Source organism: Narcine bancroftii, chromosome 12 (genome assembly GCF_036971445.1).
Source record: "Narcine bancroftii isolate sNarBan1 chromosome 12, sNarBan1.hap1, whole genome shotgun sequence".
Taxonomy (NCBI): domain Eukaryota; kingdom Metazoa; phylum Chordata; class Chondrichthyes; order Torpediniformes; family Narcinidae; genus Narcine; species Narcine bancroftii.
In genome coordinates, this window is record NC_091480.1 from 30086743 (window position 1) to 30109428 (window position 22686).

Sequence of the window (22686 nt, forward strand, 5' to 3'; positions counted from 1 at the left end):
TGCCATTGTATAATATACAAGAGCTCCGTTGAATTCAAAATGGCATCATCAGCACTTCAAAGCCCCACATGAGCATGTTGTGTGAAATTTTTTTAAACAATCTGTGAGGTCGTGTCGCCGCTGAGAAAAAGTTTGGATAATTGAACTTTTCGCTTACCCGAATTTCGGATATGGGGAACGTGCTGTATTAACATGATCATTAGTTCTTAAGCTGCTTTTAGCCTTGTATATTGCTTTGCAGTTATTTTCTGTCCCAGAGACTACTGATATATATCTTTCTTTTCTTTGGCTTGGCTTCGCGGACGAAGATTTATGGAGGGGGAAAAAAGTCCACGTCAGCTGCAGGCTCGTTTGTGGCTGACCAGTCCGATGCGGGACAGGCAGACACGATTGCAGCGGTTGCAGGGGAAAATTGGTGGGTTGGGGTTGGGTGTTGGGTTTTTCCTCCTTTGCCTTTTGTCAGTGAGGTAGGCTCTGCGGTCTTCTTCAAAGGAGGTTGCTGCCCGCCAAACTGTGAGGCGCCAAGATGCACGGTTTGAGGCGAGATCAGCCCACTGGCGGTGGTCAATGTGGCAGGCACCAAGAGATTTCTTTAGGCAGTCCTTGTACCTTTTCTTTGGTGCACCTCTGTCACGGTGGCCAGTGGAGAGCTCGCCATATAACACGATCTTGGGAAGGCGATGGTCCTCCATTCTGGAGACGTGACCCATCCAGCGCAGCTGGATCTTCAGCAGTGTGGACTCGATGCTGTCGACCTCTGCCATCTCGAGTACTTCGACGTTAGGGATGTAAGCGCTCCAATGGATGTTGAGGATGGAGCGGAGACAACGCTGGTGGAAGCGTTCTAGGAGCCGTAGGTGGTGCCGGTAGAGGACCCATGATTCGGAGCCGAACAGGAGTGTGGGTATGACAACGGCTCTGTATACGCTTATCTTTGTGAGGTTTTTAAGTTGGTTGTTTTTCCAGACTCTTTTGTGTAGTCTTCCAAAGGCGCTATTTGCCTTGGCGAGTCTGTTGTCTATCTCATTGTCGATCCTTGCATCTGATGAAATGGTGCAGCCGAGATAGGTAAACTGGTTGACCGTTTTGAGTTTTGTGTGCCCGATGGAGATGTGGGGGGGCTGGTAATCATGGTGGGGAGCTGGCTGATGGAGGACCTCAGTTTTCTTCAGGCTGACTTCCAGGCCAAACATTTTGGCAGTTTCCGCAAAGCAGGACGTCAAGCGCTGAAGAGCTGGCTCTGAATGGGCAACTAAAGCGGCATCGTCTGCAAAGAGTAGTTCACGGACAAGTTTCTCTTGTGTCTTGGTGTGAGCTTGCAGGCGCCTCAGATTGAAGAGACTGCCATCCGTGCGGTACCGGATGTAAACAGCGTCTTCATTGTTGGGGTCTTTCATGGCTTGGTTCAGCATCATGCTGAAGAAGATTGAAAAGAGGGTTGGTGCCAGAACACAGCCTTGCTTCACGCCATTGTTAATGGAGAAGGGTTCAGAGAGCTCATTGCTGTATCTGACCCGACCTTGTTGGTTTTCGTGCAGTTGGATAATCATGTTGAGGAACTTTGGGGGACATCCGATGCGCATATATATGTGTGTGTGTGTGTGTGTGTGTGTGTGTGTGTGTGTGTGTGTGTGTGTGTGTGTGTGTGTGTGTGTGTGTGTGTGTGTGTGTGTGTGTGTGTGTGTGTGTGTGTGTGTGTGTGTGTGTGTGTATATATATTCATTCTTTGGCTTGGCTTCGCGGACGAAGATTTATGGAGGGGGTAAAAGTCCACGTCAGCTGCAGGCTCGTTTGTGGCTGACAAGTCCAATGCGGGACAGACAGACACGGTTGCAGCGGCTGCAGGGGAAAATTGGTTGGTTGGGGTTGGGTGTTGGGTTTTTCCTCCTTTGCCTTTTGTCAGTGAGGTGGGTATATATATATATATATATATATATATATATACACATATATATATATATATATACACATACATACATACACATACTTCATGTTCCAGTGAGTAGTTGTTTATAAATACAGTATGTACAAAAGAAGGATTATCTATGACATATTTTAATGTAATTTAAACATTCTGCTCTCTGAGATTCATATTGGTTGCACTGTATGTGCCATTTTGTTCCTTTTTGTGCAGGAGTATACTTTGTCTTACCCACAGAGCAGAGAGACAGGTTGACAAATCCTGCAAACAATGAGATTGCTCAAGAGGAGAAACTACAGCCTTCCTTCAGTTGCTTGTGAAATATGTTAATTTACCCAGACATTCATATTTCTTAGAGCTGCAGCCACACTTTCTGGCTTCACTTCATTATGATGATAGCTGTGATTTCATACCAGTCAGGGGTGAACAATGAATTTCCCAGATTTGATGCACATGCTGATATATCTACAGCCATACATTGTAAATAGCCATGCAGAGTAAAATTTGAGTTGGTGAAAGGTACTTTTATTCTCAGGTAGGCACTTTCAAGGAGTCACGTGATGGAGTAATGGCTGGTCAAGTGGAACCAGCCCTCTCCAGAGAAAAGAGAAAAAAAAGTTTGAAACAAAAAAAAGAGCTCAATAAACATAAGATACAGGAAGAGAAAGATAAAGTTACAGAGAAGAAACAGGAGATGGCACCCAAAAGAGAAATAGTAAGAATAACAGAGAAAAAGGAAGAAGGAAAATCACTGGAGAAGAAAGAAGGCCTTACTTGCACATCGGAGCAGAGAGCCACCATGGAGAGGAGCGGCCGATCTCCGATGTTGGTGAGTCCCCAGAGGAGCGGTGTACTCCCGACCGGCGGACTTCAAAAATGGCTCTCAGAGCCAAGAAGAGGACCGCAACTGCGCATGCGCAGTGCTCAAGTAAAAGAAAAGGTTAACATTGGCAGGAGGGGGACTCAGCTGAGGAGCGGCCAGCTGAGAGATGCCCAGTATCGGGGCGTTTGGCTGGGGGAAGCAAACAAGAAAGAAGAAGAGTGGTGAGAAAGAGAATGAAGGGCGGGAAGAGGATGAGCGGCAGCGGGTCGGCCCAGAAAAGGGTCGGCCTGCAGCGGGAGGCCCAGCAAAGGGTCGGCCTGCAGCGGGAGGCCCAGCAAAGGGTCGGCCTGCAGCGGGAGGCCCAGCAAAGGGTCGGCCTGCAGCGGGAGGCCCAGCAAAGGGTCGGCCTGCAGCGGGAGGCCCAGCAAAGGGTCGGCCTGCAGCAGGAGGCCCAGCAAAGGGTCGGCCTGCAGCGGGAGGCCCAGCAAAGGGTCGGCCTGCAGCGGGAGGTCCAGCAAAGGGTCAGCCTGCAGCGGGAGGCCCAGCAAAGGGTCAGCCTGCAGCGGGAGGCCCAGCAAAGGGTCAGCCTGCAGCGGGAGGCCCAACAGCAGGAGACACAGCAGCTGGAGGCTCAGCAAGGATACAGAAGCAGCTCACCAGACAAGGATAAAGATACACAGATACAGAGAAGAAGATGATACAGACAAAGATACAGACACAGAAGGAGGAAGATGACCAAGAATTTCAAAAGATGGAAGAAGGTAAAATAGAAGGACAAAGTATAGATAAAGCCTTTTTTGAAGAACAAATGAGATCATTAAAAGAATGGCTATCATTAGAATTTAGTTTAAAAAAAATTGAAAAGAGCTGAAGACAGAATGCAAAGCTTAAGAGTTGGTCATGACTGAAATAGGGAAAAGAGTAGAAAAAGTGAAGGAACGAGAAGCTGCTGTAGAAATGGAGATAAATTATTTAAGAGGGAAGTTGGAAGAGAGCGAAAAAAAATTAGAGAAGATTTATTGTCACAAAAAATTGACATATTGGAAAACTACAGTAGGTGAAACAACAAAAATAGTGGGCCTGAAAGAAGGCAAAAAGGGTCAGATATGAAGGAATTTATAAAAGGATGGATCCCGAAGGCGTTGGGAACGACAGATTCACATGAAGAAATAGAAACCGAAAGGGCGCATAAAGCATTAATACCAAAACCGCCACCACATCAAAAACCGAGATCCAAATTGGTAAAAGATATACGACAAGAGAGAACATATTGAAGCAGGCAAGAAAGAAGGTTAGAGAAGACAATAAACCATTGGAATACAAGGGACAAAAATTTTTTTTTTTACCTGGACATAAGCTTCAAACTTTTAAAGAAGAGCAAGGAATTCAACACAGCAAAAACAATCTTATGGAAGAAAGGTTATAACTTTATATTAAGACATCCAGCAGTACTCAAAGTACTTATTCCTGGGGAATAGAATAGACTGTTCTCGGACCCAAAGAAAGCCCAAGAATTTGCTGAAAATTTGCAGGACAGGAGAAGAGAGGAGGAGGAGTGACAAGAAGGAAGACCGGCAAGAAAATATACAAAAATACATAAAAATATAAAGTAAAGATAATATAAAGATTTAAAGATGGATAAGAGAAAGGGGAAAAAGGGGGGAAAGAAAGAGCTTTGTTACATGTATAGGAAAATAGTGTTCTCTGGTGGGGGGGGGGAGAGAGAGAATAATGATCACTGCGAAATCAATTGACGCTTGCGAGTAAGTTCGCAAACCGAATAGAAAGGGGAGTTGTGGTTGCCGTCAAGGGACAAGGGGCAATTCAAGGAGGGAAGGTTCATTTGGGGTTAAAGGGTTATTGCTTGTGGTGATTGTTGGGGTATTTCATGTCTTAAGTATGTTGTCATATATTGAGATTAAAAAGGAAAACTTAAAAAACATTAATGGAAAAAAAGGGGATGGAGGTGGTGAAGAGGCGGGAAGAAGTGAAAATAAAGATACAAGTTGGCCACGTTGGACTCTATCACTATAAACATTAATGGAATATATAACCAAGTTTAAGTGTATCCCATTGGGGGTAAAAAAAATCACATAATTTAAAAGACAAAGTTACAATGTTTGAAAAAACCTGGGAACCATATATGGAACATAACAGAATGAGTAGGCCTCGGACCACCACCACCTAAAATGATAAGAAGATAAACACAATCAGATCTAATGTGTATAAGTAGATGACATGTCTTTTTTGTTTGTATTCCTTTTGTATAAAGATATTGTTTTATTGTATTTTATATGTTCAATATTTATTGTTTTTGGAGGGGGGTGGGAAGGGAGAAAAAGAAAATGTCACTGTGAATATTTAAAGAGATGCATCTGTAAATATATTGGTTGATATGGTTCATAGTGCGAAAAAAGGTAGGCACTTTCAATGGGTGTACAATCAGAAGTAACATGGTATCAAAGATGAAAGAGTAAACTTTTCAATTTATTAAGCTGAAAATATGGCTTGTTAAAAGAATTGTCATAGATCAGCTACTCATAAATCTAGTTCAAATATCCTCATTCGTCTAACCTGCCTTCAATTGAAAACAGTGGCTTTTCAGCATAAAAAGTATTTATGATGATCATATTGCAAATTAGTAACTGAATAATTAACAAATAGAAAATTTAGCAGTAATCTATATCCAAAACACATTTTTAGAGAGGGAATTCACCTTAAGCAGGGGAAAGACAAACACAGCAATATACATTTGCTTCATATACGGCAGCTGCTTTTGGAACACAAACATTAGATCTCGTCATAAACAGTGATTTTATAACAGTACTTACAATGTAGTTCTGTTTTCATTCATCTCACATCATAATTGAAGTTTAGAATTAAAAAGTCAAATATATTCTTCACTGTCTGAAGAAATTTCTGTATATTCATTGAATTTCTCAAGCATTTGTCAAATAACTAAAACAGTTCAAAGTCCAAGGTTGGCCTTATAGGGAAAAGATGGGGAATGAGCACAAGTTTAGTCCAATGATCAACTCTAGGCCCTTTAAACTGCCCTTGAAAGACTGTAATTAACCGCCTTTTAACCACTTCACTTACCTGTGTGGACACAATGAAACTGGGATAGGGGGTCATTTTCATCCCAGTACTTATCCTCCAAGGTAGGTAGTATCAAACTCGATGCATTTCACATCAGCTCCTGCGTAAAAGGTTTGCCCTCCTTCCTGGGACGCCTTATGGTAATGCTACAGGTTCCAGCTCCTTTTGCACTGGGTTGCCAGGTTCCTATGCAAAAGGTTGAACTGAACCAGCTTTCTTGGTTCAGTGTGAATGCTCCAATCCGAACCAACCTGGCTTTAAACACAGGTCATTGACACGCCAATTTAGTGGGATCTCTGTGTAAAAGGGGCAATAGCTACCTCTGATAGAGGAAGGGGAACCAGACAATTGATAATTAATTGAAATATTCAGCAAATTAGCCAGCATCAGGTTTAATTCTGGTGAAAAGTTGTCAAAAACATTAATTTACCCTCTCTCCATATATGCTGTCTGACCCATCAAGTATTACCAGCACATTTCAATTTGACCATTATATTTTACCATTCCTTAGCACAATACATGAAGTACATTCCAGCTCATGGCAAATGCAAGACACACACACACACACACACACGCTACACACACACACGCTACACACACACACGCTACACACACACACGCTACACACACACACGCTACACACACACACGCTACACACACACACGCTACACACACACACGCTACACACACACACGCTACACACACACACGCTACACACACACACGCTACACACACACACGCTACACACACACACGCTACACACACACACGCTACACACACACACGCTACACACACACACGCTACACACACACGCTACACACACGCGCTACACACACGCGCTACACACACGCGCTACACACGCGCTACACACACACGCTACACACACACGCTACACACACACGCTACACACACACGCTACACACACACGCTACACACACACGCTACACACACACGCTACACACACACACTACACACACACACTACACACACACACTACACACACACACTACACACACACACTACACACACACACTACACACACACACTACACACACACACTACACACACACTACACACACACACACACACACACACTTGATTTTCTGAAAAATCAGAGGAACATCAACAGGTTCATTAAATATATTTAAGAGGGAATTAGTCTATTTCTTAAGTATAAGGGTATTAAAGGTTACGGAGAGAAGGCGGGGACGGGGTACTGAACTTTAAGATCAGCCATGATGTCGTTGAATGGCAGAGCAGGCTCGAAGGGTCGAATGACCTACTTCTATATATCTTCTATGTTTCTATGTATTATGAATGTGTTGATTTTTTTTGGCACAGGGGAAAAAAAAAGGCAAGACAGGAAAAAAAAATCTCTTCCAGTACTAGGCAATAGATAAAATGTTCAAACAATATACAAAACACAGATCTTGTATCATGTCAAGACTCATTATCTTAAAGGCAATATTTTCACTCTCGTCTTCAAATTAAATCTATGACAAGCTCTGCATTTAAAAATCACATAAAATAAGAGCCCACTCTGGTCCAACAGTTTAGATTCAGAGCCCAGTGTGCCAATTAAAATTAAGAAAATTTAACAACCAACTTAGAATGGAAACATCAAACGAATGCAAGAGATTCGTGAAATGAAGGCACGTTTGAGGCAGATAGCAGTTCCACACTTAACACTGGAAAATAGAGAACAGAGTCCACACAGGGAGCAGAGCTGAAATATCAACATTAATCAACTTAGAACCAAAATTGATTAAGAAACAACTAGGAGTTTCTCAAGGTAACAGAACTATAAAGATGAGAGTTTCAAAATGGACAAGATAAAACAAATGACCTACTATATCTTAATTTAATAAACTGTCAATTATGCCATTCAAGATAGCAGCATGGAAATAGGCTTTGAGACCACACTGACCCTCAAACATTCATAATTACAATTAATCCCATTTTTAAAATTCTCTCCTCACATTTTCTTCAATGGACCCAGATTTATACCCCTCACCTAAATATCAGGGACAATTTAACATTGACCAACTAATTTACCAATTTGCACATCATCGCATTTCATGAGGAAACTACATGCAACTGAAATTGAAAAGAGTCACAGAAAAACAAGTCAGGGAAAGAATCCAAGTCAATTTGGATCTTTTGATGTCGAAATATAAATTACAATGACCAATCAAACAAGCTAATCTTTTGCAGTGTTTCAGCTCAATACAAAGTAAATTTTATTTCTAAAATGGTTAGTAAAACTTGTCGTTGCCTCGTAAATCACCTGACGATTAGCAACAATTATATACCACATATTTCAGTATACAAGTCGACCTTCAGATTAGTCAGGTCCCCGTATTTATTCAGCGTCATTATCATGGTTTTATCATATATCAGGGATATGTCGACTCCCCCCCCCATCCCCCCACCCCACCAATTTTCAGCATGTGCCAGAGACTTGTGTCTGGGCCTACCAGCAACAACCCAAACTTTGTTACAACACCCCAATTGCCAAGTAACATATCTGTAAATTAAGCAAGTTTGAAAAAAAAAGTTGCTTCTGGCCAGGATGATGCCAAACTATGCTGGATCCAAGTCTTCAGTTTTGGCCGCCACCGAAATCGGCCCAAGGGTGTCGGTTCAGGACCTCTGCCTACCAGGCATGAGCAGGGACCTCAGGCTCTACAATTGCAAAATGTCTAGGCGGTTATGGCAGCACCTGGCAGTTGGTGGGAAGGTGCTTCGGGTCATTTTTATACACTGAATCCATGTCAAGCGGTTTTGTTTTAGTTGAACTTAATGTCTCATTTTTGTATCTGACATACATTGACCCGTGGTTTTTTGAAGCTTTTTGAGGACTCAAAAGACAAAAGACTCAACTTGTATGCCAAAATATACATTAGACACACCCACACAAAATGTAAAACATACAATATTTACTGTTACCCATGCCAGATCCAGCACATTACTGCATTGAAACTATTCCACTTCACCTAATAAAACAATGCACAACTACAGCAAGGTATACCCAAAAATCAGGCTGACAAGTTCCTTGATGAACATGAAAAATACAAAGAGCAGAATTTGAGCAATGAAAGTCAAAAAGGGTAACAATTTCTTTGGAAGATTGGATGTAAATATCTTGTTAGAAAACATTTGGACCAAAGGTTATAGACAACAGAAAAAAAACAGTTAACAGTTTGACAGATTATGTTGTGTTTTATATTGTATATCGATATATATTAAAGGAGATAAATTGCAGCAGGTTTTTTTTAGTGTAGGCCACATACAAACACTTCAAAACAGATTCATTTAAAATATTGGAGCATTGCTCAAGTTAGGCAGTCCAGCTCAGAGAGCCTTTGGAAAAGCTTTGGGAGTGCCTGCAGACACTTCACAAATGGATTGTTTTTTTGAAAGGCAACAGATGAAAGAACTCTGAGGATTAGATTCAGAGTTGCAGGCTGTCTTAGTGTAGTTTTGCTTTATTGCCTAAGAGGATCGTGTGGTTTCGCAAGCAGTGATAGCCAAACAGGCTTTTCTCGGGGCGGGATGGGGGAGACAGAGAGAGGGAGAGAATTCAGTTCTGCAGTTTTACAGTTCAGCAGCAGCAGCTGGGACTGGAACAGGACAAGCTGGCAAGCTTCTGGGATAAACCCCATTTTGAAGATGGGTTGTGAGTGCTTAGTTCAGTCTGGTCAAAGCCTTTGTGGTCCATACAAGAGGAGAAGACTGGCTGCCTAATGTTTCATTTGAAATAAGTGAAACAAAAAGGAATTCTGTGGTGACCTGAAAGAAAGAGGCTATCATCTGGAAAATCCTGATGGGACAAGTTTCTTCGGAAAGACAATAAATTTCTCTCTGAAAACCGACAAGAACCTTCCTGAGCGGTAACCATTTACCTTTCAAGCACCAAGGCCTGGTGAACTTCATAAATGTTAAATTCTGTGCACAGTACAAGAACTGCCTGCAACCAGTGAACTTGGAAGAATGAGAAGTGAGATTGAACTGTGAATTAAAGAAATTTTCTAAACTTACACACACATTACATAGATTTGCACTTAGAATGAGAAGGGGGTTAAGTTAGGTTAAGTTAAGAGTAATAAGTTAGAGTTTGATCCGGTTTTCATTGTTTAAAGATAATTAAAAGCAACTTTTGTTTAAGTAACCATTTGTCTTGGTGAATTTCTATTGCTGCTGGATTTTGTGGTCCTCTTAGTTTGTAACAACAGGCATTAAAAAAATAAAGTGTTATCACAATAAATTCAAAAGTACCTTATGTCATACACTGGAGGGCGAAGATCATGTGGTCCATGAGCAAATGCACAATGAAGTCCATTTTTCACACAGTGCCCACGAGCATCTGTTTCGTGGATACATGTACCAGTCTTATAATAACGTAGATGATACTTTCTTTCTGTGTCACCAGTTGTTCGATGGAGATACGGACAGCTTTAAGAGAAATAAAATTTGTTAAGTTTCATTAGTTGGAGTTCATCAACATAGTTGTTTTTCAGATTAGGCTCAAATCACGCAAAATCTATTTAAGGAATTTTTTTCTCAACTTTTTAAAAATAATAGAAACAAGATTCTAGTGTCATTTATTAAGCAAGACAGTTTTGGGCTCATCCATAAAGGTACCCCAAACTCGTGTCAGCTCAATAGGTTGGAAGTTTAAGATCAAGAGATGGTAATACAACAAAAGTCCACTGAGGCAAGAGCTGTAAGGCATCAAGAGGGCAAAGAAAAGGCAAACTATTATAATTCTTTAGACAATGAAGGAAAAAGAAATAATTATTACATCTGTCGATTGAAGGGAAATTAAAATAATTGTCATCATTTATACAAATTTTGGCAGACCCACAATACACAGCATCACTCTTGCACTGGTCCTTGAGAGGATTGGGATCAGATTGGAATGGTTGGTGAAAATTTTAGACGGGCAGATCTTTAGAACTTTTCAAGCCTTACCCCTGCCCTGTTGTTCCAGCACTTTGGAGAGAGGGCAATCGACTCCGTTCATGGCCTTTCACATCCCTCTATCAGAACCCAGTCCGCATGGTTTCCTCTCGTTTTGTGTGCCATGATTTGCAGAAAGAGGTCAGGGAATGGGCACGGACGTGCATGCAGTGTCAAACTGCCATGGTCCACAGGCACACCAAAGCCCCTCTCCAGCATTTCTAAATGCTGACCCGCAGGTTTGCCCATATACACGTCGACATCGTGGGGCTCCTGCCAGTATTGCACAGCTACCGGTATCTCCTTACCATAATATTACACCAGGTGGCCTGAGGCTGTCCCAATCACTAAAACCACAGCTGACTCCTGCGCTAGGGCCCTGCTGTCAACGTGGGTATCCCATTTTGGCACTCCGGCACATATAAACAAAGACCAGGGAGCCCAGTTCACTTCCGCCCTTTGATCTAAATTAACCAGCCTCCATGGCAATGCAGCTACACCACAGCACCGCCTACCACCCCCAATCCAACAGCCTGATTGAGCGCTTCCACAGGCACCTCAAGTCAGTGCTCATGGCCAGGCTAATGAGCCCCAACTGGGGAGAATGAGCTCCCCTGGGTCCTTCTCGGGATCCGCACAGCCCCAAAGGAAGAGCTACTGGCATTGTCAGCTGAAATGGTTTATGGCGCACCCGATAGTCGCTGGCAAATTCCTGCCGGTAACCCACAACTAGGAGGCAGAGAACACCGCAGTGCTACAGCGACTCCACGAGAAACTAGGTGACCTCGCATCTAGACCACCAACCCACCATGGACAAACCCCATCCTCCATCCCTAGACTTAAAAAATTGTCCACCAGGACACACACCATTCATTACTCCAATGACCACACAAGGGCCCTTACAAAGTAATATGGAACAATGGTTCAACTTTCATTCTGGACACTGGGGGAAAGGAGCTTGAAGACAGCACACCTGGACTTAAGCCAGCCAGTCTGATTACAGCCAGCCAAGCGCCAAGGTAGACCTCCTAAATGAAAGACTGTACAAATTTTGAGCAAGGCAGACACAAGCGCCGGTTCTTGGGAGGTGGAGGGGGGTTGTGTGGCCATGTACATTTTTGATGGCCAGGCAAACCTGCTCTGTGGGTTACGTGCATGCCATTGGAGCAGCCACAAAGTTGGCATCGCGCAGCCTTCTTTTCTGGTAGGAGCTCGGGCCTCCATGCGTGCAGGTAGCGCACTTACATCACGATGACGTAGTTTACGGCAATGTTCAAATGCCTTAAAATTGGCAGTATGCTAGTCAAAATAAAGCTCATGAGTTCCAATGAAGCCACTGACTGCTGGCCTTGTTCTTTCACTCGGTTAGCATGCTCACTACTTAACATTTATTAATGACATGTTTCACAATAGTATATAACAAACCAATATAGATTCCCTTCCAGCCCAGCGATTATGGCTATCATTTGACCCAAAAGTATTTATTCAGCATCCTATTGAATAGTTTATGTTTTGTGAACACAAGAGACTACAGATGCTGGAATCTGGAGCAAACACAAACAAACAGCAGGATTCCTGTGCCACTCTATTCTGGTGCAGGGAAGGGTCTCAGCCTAAAACGTCAATAATCCCTTTGCCACCACAGATGTTGTTTGACCTGCTGAGCTCCTCAAACAATTTGTGTTGGCCCATGTTTTATAGTTGCGCTCAGAATTAAATTCAGCTTTTGTCATTAGTACAGTACTGTAAAACTCATACCAACATTGGGATTTGTACACATACAAACTTTAACTTAAATATCTTCAAATTCTGCCATTGTTCAACCTTACTACTGCAACCACAGGAAATAAAGATTGATTAAAACTTCAAATATTTACATTCCAGTCTCACTTTTAAATATTTAGCACTCTGGAAAACTGATAAATTTGTTGAGGTCAGAGAGTTTGTTAAAATGTGAACCATGTCATAATTACGGATTTGAAAACTGATGTAGGTTCTGTAAATGCTTCTAGTTTTATCATGAAATAATAGAACGTTTTAAAAAGCTTATGAGATTTTGGTTTACACCTTAATCTTACATTTCTTTTGTTCTTCCTCAATTTCCTTGCCAATTATTATAGCAGGCCCTCTGGATGACATGGCTTTTGTCTAAATTGATACCCAACTAAGTTTAAAAAAGGGAAGAGCATGCTGATCAACATTTCAAGGTCAATGATGAGAATCACTGCTTTGCATCTGCGCAATACTTCAGGTAGAAATGGTGAGAGTTTATCATAGCCGCAAGTAATGTGGAAATGCACTGAAATTCTTTCTTGCTGCAGTTTCACAAGCATGTTAAATTCGCTAACAAAAAGTACAAGTCAAATTAGCACACAAGAGAGGACGGATAATAAATATTCACAATTGCAGTTCGTGGAAGAAAATGTGATACTACAATGGTGAAGACACATCTTTGGTCCTGAAGTAGCTTCTTTATGAAGGTAGTACAGAGATAGTCAAGAGCTTGATTGATAGCTATTGGAAAAACATCTGATCTTGAACAGAGATGTGCTGGACTTCAAGCTTCTGTACCTTCTCTCTGAAGGTAGAAACAAGAAGTGTGTGGCCAGGGTCCGTTAGGGTCTTTTATGAGGTTGGCTGCTTTCATGAGGCAGTACATCAAATAGATATCTTCAATGGACAGGAGGTCAATGCCAGTGATGGACTTTCGTAGGTTGGCCACTTTCTGTAGCCCTGTACATTCCTGGGCAATTTAATTTACAAACCAGGCCGATTTATTTATCTGGTCAGTAGATAAAACAGTAGATCAAAAGCTATTTATAACAAGGAACTAGTCAATATCCTTTCTAAATCAAAGTTCTTGCTAATTTACATTATTGTATCTTATGTACCAGCGTGGCTGGAGCAGGCATGTTAGTGCATTTGTACATTGTATTCCAATAAAATCCTATCAATGCACTTCACATTTTCTGCCTTAAACAACATACAAATTGATAGCATTTAAATAATCAAGACATTTCTCAAATATTTCCCCTCAAAACTATCTAGACAAATTGAGATAGATATATAGGAATGTTGAATTCAGATTTATTGTCAGAGTACATACATCACATACATCCTGAGGTTCTTTTCCTTGCAGGAGAGGCAGTATAGTCACTTATTAGCAGTGCAAAAATACTGTACCCAAAGAACACGTAGACAAATAAAGAAATGTAAACAATTTGCTCCGATACAGAGAGAAGAAAAAAAAGTGCTGAAGTAAAAGTCCTTAAATGAGTCCTTGATTGAGTTAGTTTTTGTGGAGTCTGATGGTGGAGGGGGTAGCAGCTATTCCTGAACCTGGTAGTGCAGGTCTTGTGACATCTATACCTATAGCACCGAGAATAGAGCATGTGCTGGGTGACATGGATCCTTAATGATTGCTGCTGCTCTCTGATAACAGCGTTCCTGTAGATGTTCTTGATGGTGGGGAGGGTTTTGTATGTGATGTCCTGAGCTGTGTCCACTATCTTTTGAGGGCTTTCTGCTCATGGATAATGGTGTCCCCATACCACACTTTATACCACATATCTGTGGTAATTTGCCAGTTTCCGATATCATTGCTTAGTAAAATTACAGCCAATGTTCATTTTGTCAGAACGTATTAACCTGATAAATCTTTAGGAAATGGATGATGAGTTAAATAATGAGCTACCAAGTACTTCAAACATCAGGAAACAATCACTTTGCTTACAACTGGGGCACTGTTGGCATACCGGTTAGCTCAACACTTTTACAGGACCAGTGATCAGGGTTTGAATTCCGCACTGTCTGAAAGGAGTTTGTACTTTCTCCCTGTGTATGTGTGGGTTTTCCCTGGGGCTCCAATTTCCTCCCACCCTTCAAAACATATACCAGAGGTTTAAATTAATTGGAACTCAAAACGGTCAACCAGTTTACCTATCTCGGCTGCACCATTTCATCGGATGCAAGGATCGACAACGAGATAGACAACAGACTCGCCTGTCCCGCATCGGACTTGTCAGCCACAAACGAGCCTGCAGCTGACGTGGACATTTACCCCTCCATAAATCTTCATCCGTGAAGCCAAGCCAAAGAGAGAAATTAGGCGGCACCGACTCATAGACTGAAATCATCCGTGACCTGTATGTCTAAATTTAATTTAAAAATTTTAAATAAATCATCTTGCAACTTCATTTCCAAAATTGCCCCTCCATTCCAAAATTGTAAACTGTGAGTTGAGAACCAAGTTTCCTAATGCATTTGATTAACTTTTCAGTTAATTACATATAAATTCACTATTTGGTCATGTTTCCCAACAAAGATATTAAAAATGATTTCCCTATTCATATTTGTTCAAAGTATCATGCCTTCTAGAATCTCAACCCCAATTCCTAATGCAAATAAAAACAGAAAGTAGTGGTCAACTGATCCAGGAGGATTTACGTGGAAAAAGAAAACAAGTTAATTATAACTTAATGACCTTTCATCAGAACTTTCATATTTAATGCAAAATTATAATGTATTAGTAAAGGTGTATAAGTTTAGAAACCTAATGTCAACAGAAGTTTTGGAAATCAGTAATTAATGGATAATTCCCTTGATTATACAGCAAATAACCAAAATCTTTCATTCTTCATTTTTAAAAAAATAACCATAATGTAACTTCCTGCTATTTCCCACTGATGGAAATAGAAATGAAAAAAAAATTGTTGCTGTCATTCCTTTGATGACCTCAAAACATTCCAAAGTACTTTACAGCCAATGAAAAGCATAATTGTAGCAAAACATCAACTGACTTGGAACTATGTAGGAAATTTTGGTTACAGCTGTAATTGAATTGCAGTCAGTGCATCATTTTGGAAGGTAGCTACCCAACTTCAGACAACAATATCAAATCTTTGAAATGCTCTTTTCAAGGGAAAGATATATAAACAAGGAGGGTATGAAAGGTTATTATGGTGAAAATTATGAGTCGAGTTTACAATCATGTACCAGTAGTCACACCAGTAGCGCTCACACCCCTAACGTCGAGGTACTCGAGATGGCAGAGGTCGACAGCATCGAGTCCACGCTGCTGAAGATCCAGCTGCGCTGGATGGGTCACGTCTCCAGAATGGAGGACCATCGCCTTCCCAAGATCGTATTATATGGCGAGCTCTCCACTGGCCACCGTGACAGAGGTGCACCAAAGAAAAGGTACAAGGACTGCCTAAAGAAATCTCTTGGTGCCTGCCACATTGACCACCGCCAGTGGGCTGATAACGCCTCAAACCGTGCATCTTGGCGCCTCACAGTTTGGCGGGCAGCAGCCTCCTTTGAAGAAGACCGCAGATCCCACCTCACTGACAAAAGGCAAAGGAGGAAAAACCCAACACCCAATCCCAACCAACCAATTTTCCCTTGCAACCGCTGCAATCGTGTCTGCCTGTCCCGCATCGGACTGGTCAGCCACAAACGAGCCTGCAGCTGACGTGGACTTTTTACCCCCTCCATAAATCTTCGTCCGCGAAGCCAAGCCAAAGAAAAGAACCAGTAGTCAACCCTGCTGAATTAGGAGCAGGAATGGGCCACGAGGCCAAAGCAAAGCCACAGCATTCACCTTAGTCTGCTTTGTATTCTACCCCACCACCCACCCTCATGGAGGGCTGTGAAGGTCTTGCAAGCCAGACATATCTTCTCATCAAGATTCAAAGAAATTCAAGGCAAATCCTGGTTTAAAGCAGTGGGGTTTTTTTATTTTTATTTCTGCAGTACCAAATATTGAATACATTTCCTTCAGAATATAGGGTGGAAAGTCTGATGCAAAGAGGTATCAGCAGGTTGCAATCACTTGTCCAAGAGCATTTTTAATATTAAGCAGATCAGAAATTCTACAAGTGCAGGACATTGATCCAGGTCACATTTACTCTATATTCATTGGATGCTTTGAGACTTTGCTATGTCCAGAGATGCATTTCTTGCAATAGTTGCAGAATATATGCATTTGAGCTATTCAGTATAAAATGATAAATTTTGCAAAGTTTGACAGCGTTGTCTCTAGATAGTACAGAATTTGACATTTAATGCCATTGATGTAAATGGACTAACCTGCTTAATGGAATTTCAGTCATCTTCAACCAATATTTGTTGAAGCTTGGGAAAGGGGGAAATCCCCCAAAACTTCCCTCAGAAACCAAGAAGTATAGGAGCAAAGATTTTTTTTTGAACAGTTTGCTCTGGCCAAGCATTACTTCACTCTTGTACATGGATAGATGCCATACCAAAGGACAGATATGGAATTAAATGGGATCATACATTGCATTATTAGACCACTGATGCAAATGGATGTTGCCAGCAACCGACACAAGGGAATGTCATCACTCCACCAAATATTAGAATGGAAGCCTCAATTACCCATTTTGCCAGTTTCTACATACACTAAAAGATGGAAGATCACTGCTCAAATTAAGGAATTTAACATGGGAGTAAAATGCAGAAATTAAACATTTCAGTGAGAAATAATGAAGATCTTAATAAAATGGCAGCAACATTTCAAAGACAATCACTGAGCCCATGGAATCATTATCAGAATGAGACCTTTTTTTGCAAGACTTGGATGATTCTCAACCCCATACAAAATGGACATGAAATAAGTGGTCATCTTTTAGATTGGTAACTCAAATGAAGTCCTGGTTGTGAATGATCCAACACGAAATGTCAAAGACAATCCTTCCTATCTTTAACAAGACACATGGCTGACATTCTGATAGCCACAAACCAGACTAGATCTAAACTAGATCTAAAAATCTGCACAGTGTAATGTACAAATTATTTCAATTAGATCATTTTACAGACACTGATTATTTTCTAGGCTGGAACATGATACTTTATCCTAAAGTCTCTCAAATTCTTTCACCATTATTAGCTAGTTAAGAAATATTTTATACTCTCCAGCATTTTTATCCATGTACTCAATCTATCTGCATTGCTTACAACCTTCCCTATCTTTAATTTAAATTAACTTGCTTCAGTCGCAAGGGTAAATGTAAAATCAGGAGGATCTACAGAAAATGTGACATGTTCAAGGAATCGAATGACCTTTCTTTTCCAATGCAAGAAGGATCTCCCTCAGAAATCTAATAGATAAGTTGAGGAGATATTCTTCAATTTGCTGTCATTGCTTCATTCTCCACAACTTGATCAGTTTAGGATTGCCCCTGCCCAGATTTGCACATTAGTTATTCGCTATTGTTGTCCAATTCCTGCAGCTTAAAAAAAAGAGCGATTAAAGTACTAGCTATTCTACACCACTAAATTACTAACAAAAGATCTATACAAGACATTCCTGGCGATTTTCCTGCTGTCACTTTCAAAAAAATAAATAGTAAACATTTACTCTTTCATGTTAATAGCAATGGGCTATATTGCAAGATGCAAACCTCTAGATAAACACAGAAACAGTTTGGCCATATTACAGTGTGCCAAGAAGCAATTTAAAAGGGCCTGCAGAATTCTGGAAAAGGTCTTGGGGACAGATGAGACCAAGATTAAGCTTTTTAAGAGTGATGGCAAGCAAAGTATGAAGGCATAAAGGAACTGCCCAAGATCCAAAGCATATCACCTTTGTTATGGTTTGCATCTTGCAGTGTCGCATCTGTATCTCTGTTTATGAGGCCTTCTCCACACAATAGTCATTGTCACATCCATATCTGCTTCCTGAAGAATGTTTGTGATCTGTCAGAAATGGGTTTGGGGATTTTTCTGCATTATGATGAGAATTATTCTATCATCAGTAGTGGACGTCTTCCTTGGAATACAGTCCCTTTGCGATTACTGAGCTCATCAGTGCGCTCTTCCTTCTTAAGAATGCTCCAAATGGTAGATTTTGGTTATCCTAAAGTTTGGGCGATATCTTTTAATGTTTTATTGTTTTTCAGCCTCAAAATGGCTTCTTTGACTTTGATTGGCATAATTCTGGTTCTCGTTTGTAAAAAATGGCAACGACAGACTCCAAAAGTGATCAAAAACTGAGAAGCAAGCTGAGCTCTCTTATACCTGCACTAATGTACAAGTAAACATGTCCAAGTACTCACAAACACCTGGAAAGCCAAATGTCCCAAACATTGTGATGCCCTGAAATGTGGGGACTCGCGCGCGCACTCGCACACACTCGCACACACTCGCACACACTCGCACACACTCGCACACACTCGCACACACTCGCACACACTCGCACACACTCGCACACACTCGCACACACTCGCACACACTCGCACACACTCGCACACACTCGCACACACTCGCACACACTCGCACACACTCGCACACACTCGCACACACTCGCACACACTCGCACACACTCGCACACACTCATATCGTGTTATATGGCGAGCTCTCCACTGGCCACCGTGACAGAGGTGCACCAAAGAAAAGGTACAAGGACTGCCCAAAGAAATCTCTTGGTGCCTGCCACACTGACCCCCGCCAGTGGGCTGATAACGCCTCAAACCGTGCATCTTGGCGCCTCACAGTTTGGCGGACAGCAACCTCCTTTGAAGAAGACCGCAGAGCCCACCTCACTGACAAAAGGCAAAGGAGGAAAAACCCAACACCCAACCCCAACCAACCAATTTTCCCTTGCAACCGCTGCAATCGTGTCTGCCTGTCCCGCATCGGACTTGTCAGCCACAAACGAGCCTGCAGCTGACGTGGACTTTTTACCCCCTCCATAAATCTTTGTCCGCGAAGCCAAGCCAAAGAAAGAAGATATATATATATATATATACATAAAAAAAGTGCTGTAATTTCTACATGGTCAAACCAAAATGTATATCAATAACCTTGAATAAAATCTGGAAGGTACACTTTCATTACATGTGAAGTGTTGGATTATAAATGTAAAACTGTGCTCAAGGGCAAATAAAGGGGGGGGGGGAAACGTCTGCGTCAAGCATTATGGAGGGTACTGAAACACTTGTCTGGGTTCTTTTCTTAATTAATTAAAGACAATGATTCAAGGGACCATTGCCATCCCTGCACATTTGGCAAAGACTGCTCCACCAACCAACACCATAAACACTCAATTAACTAACCATTCATCACTTAATTATTTAAGCAAATTGCTAACTTGACTACATTTCAAATATCTGCACTTTAAGGTTAACATTAATCATCATGTTTTTCAGATCATCGTTGGAAAATTTATAAAATACATTTTAAATTCCCATTTTCATGCTGTCTTGATTGTAGCTGGACTCTCAAGACCAAATATCGTACAGGTCGAGTACCCCTTATCTGAAATGCTTGGGACCAGACTTTTTCCGGTTTTGGGGTTTGTTTTTTGGATTTTGGAACAAAAACTAAGCAGCACAGTAGCATCAGCAGAATAACCTGCATCAGTGGATAAACAACAACAAACGACTGCAGGCTTTTTGAGCGCCAACATAATGCCACAAGTGGAAAATTCACATGAAATAATGTTTAGTACTTACCAAAAAAAAACTTGATCTCTACTTACAAAAGAAGACCACCTCCCTCCCCGCCTTCAGTGGCTCCCAACTACAGTCCTCACTCCTGCCTGTGAGCCCAGGTGACATCTTTGACATGGACGGCACCACATCCAACATTGAGAATGGAGTCGCTGACTCCAGCTGAGGACAATGCTGAAAACTTAGACCCAGCGTCTACCCGGCCAGAAGCAAAGATTTTTTAAAAACTGTTATTGTAACCAAACTGGCACCAATAGAGCGTCAGAGCCCCACGTGGGCAAGTCAGGAGTTGAATTTATTTCTACCTGTGACATCATGTTGGCGCTAAAACAATTTCGCAGTTTTTGGATTATTGCAGAAGGGGTACTTGACCTGCATTAAAAGGTTATTTTTAATAAAAATGTAAACACTTTTGAAGTTCTAAGTTCTTGTTAACGATGTGTTCTGGAACAGTACTAGGCTATTTGTAACGTCAAGATCAAGCAATATGAATGAAATAGTCATGAAACAGAACACAGGAGGCCTGAACAAAACTTGTTGACAATTCTAAAGGATCATTTGTTTCAAATACAATATTGACAAATTCTAATGAAAACACTAATTGTCTAAATCTGATTTAAATGAAATTTTTTTGGTCCTGTATGAGTAGTTTATTTAATAATACATTCAGAAACTAAAGCAAAAATGAATGTCAGCAGGTATTTACAAATCAATGAGAAAATTTCATCCATGATCTTACTGAACAGGATAAGCAGGTTCAATCGGTTTTATGTCCAATTCTTTTTTTTTGGTACAAAAATTAGTGAAAAGTAGTTTTCTGATGGAAAAATACTGCATCATCTAATTATATTACCCACCAAAAACTAATCCAGTGAATTTGGAAACTATTACAACTTTAATTAGGAATTCTACTCAATGAAATATTATATGGAATATTGAGCTCATAAACAAACTACACATCCAATGATAAAATGTATTACTCAATATTCCTCCTGCCCTTCCTTATCCTACTCTTAAAATTACCCACAAATCTTTTTTTGTTGCCAACTTAGCTTGTCATCTTAGCTACATCCCTTTACAACACATAGTTCTTTCTCACTAAGAATCTGCCCTTGCATAAAATTAAAAGCTAATCCACTTGACCATGGCCAAGCTAATCCCAATAAGAGCCAGATCAACCAATCACATTCAAAATCCTTTCCTAACCTTGACATGTAGTATTAAAATTACAGTAGTCATTTATTTAGAAATTCAATTAGTAGAGAGCCTGACTACACGATTCTGACCCAAAGCAATAGCAAATACGTTTTCTACGATAGATCTAAACCTAAACATAATACACACAGTCTGATCCGCAGAAGACTCCTGTTACAAGCCCAGAGGACCCATAAACCCAGCAGCAATAGATATTCACCAAGACAAATGGTTACTTAAAAGTTGCTTTTAATTATCTTTAAACATGAAAACAGAATCACACTTCAACTTAACTAACCTAACTTAACCCCCTTCTAGTTCTAAGTGCACATGTGTGCAAGTTCAGAAAAGTTATTTGGTTCACAGTCCAATCTCACCTCATTCCTTTAAGTTCAGTGGTTGCTGGCAATTCTTATACTGTCCACAGAATTTAATATTTATAAAGTTCACTAGGCTTTGGTGCTTGAAAGGTAAATGGTTACTTCTCAAGAAGGTTATTTTCGGTTTTCAGAGAGAGATTTGTTGTTCCAAGACATCAGCGACTTCAGTGTCTTGCTGATGAAACTTGCTCTGTCAGTGTTCTCCAGATGATAACCTCTTTCTTTCAGGTCACCAAATAATTCCTTCTTGTTTCTCTTATTCTAAGTGAAACATTAGACAGCCAGTCCTCTCCTCTTCCATGAACCACAAGGGCTTTGACCAGGCAGTCTTCCAAATGAGGCTTTCCACAAGCTTGCTAGCTTGTCCTGTTCCAGCTTTTGTTACTGGCTGTAACACTGTAGAAGTGATCTCTCTCTCTCTCCTTCTCTGTCTCTGAAAGAAAGCCTATTTGACACTCTCTGCTTGCAAAACCACATGACCCTCTTAGAACAACAAGTTCTCTTCCAGAGAATCTGCAGCTCCAACAAGATCTTTCATCTGTTGCCTTTTGTAAAAAACAATCCATTAGAGAAGTCTCTTGAGCACTCTCCAAAGCTCTTGCAAAAGCTGTAGAGCCAATATGTCTAGCATTAGCAGAGCTCCAGTATATCAAAAGAGATCTGTTTTAAAGTGTTTGTATGTCACCTACTCTAACAGACCTTTCCCAACTTATCTCCCAAAATCATATCTATATACTCTGTCACACTCCCATTCTGGAAAAATTTAATATCCTATTAAATTTCTTGGTAACATGTTGACAGCTACTAGTTCCCCTTTTCCCCGCAAAAAAAAAAACA

The 22686-nt window shown here is 41.0% G+C and overlaps 1 protein-coding gene across 3 annotated transcripts in view; it reads right to left on the reverse strand.

Moving 5' to 3' along the window:
- unkl (unk like zinc finger) overlaps nt 1–22686 on the reverse strand; it is a 131310-nt gene that overhangs the window by 65311 nt on the left and 43313 nt on the right. For all 3 annotated transcript variants that reach the window (XM_069906607.1, XM_069906606.1, XM_069906608.1), the window contains exon 3: nt 10122–10298. In XM_069906607.1, coding sequence (XP_069762708.1) covers nt 10122–10298 — 177 coding nt within the window. The remainder of the gene's footprint in view (nt 1–10121; nt 10299–22686) is intronic.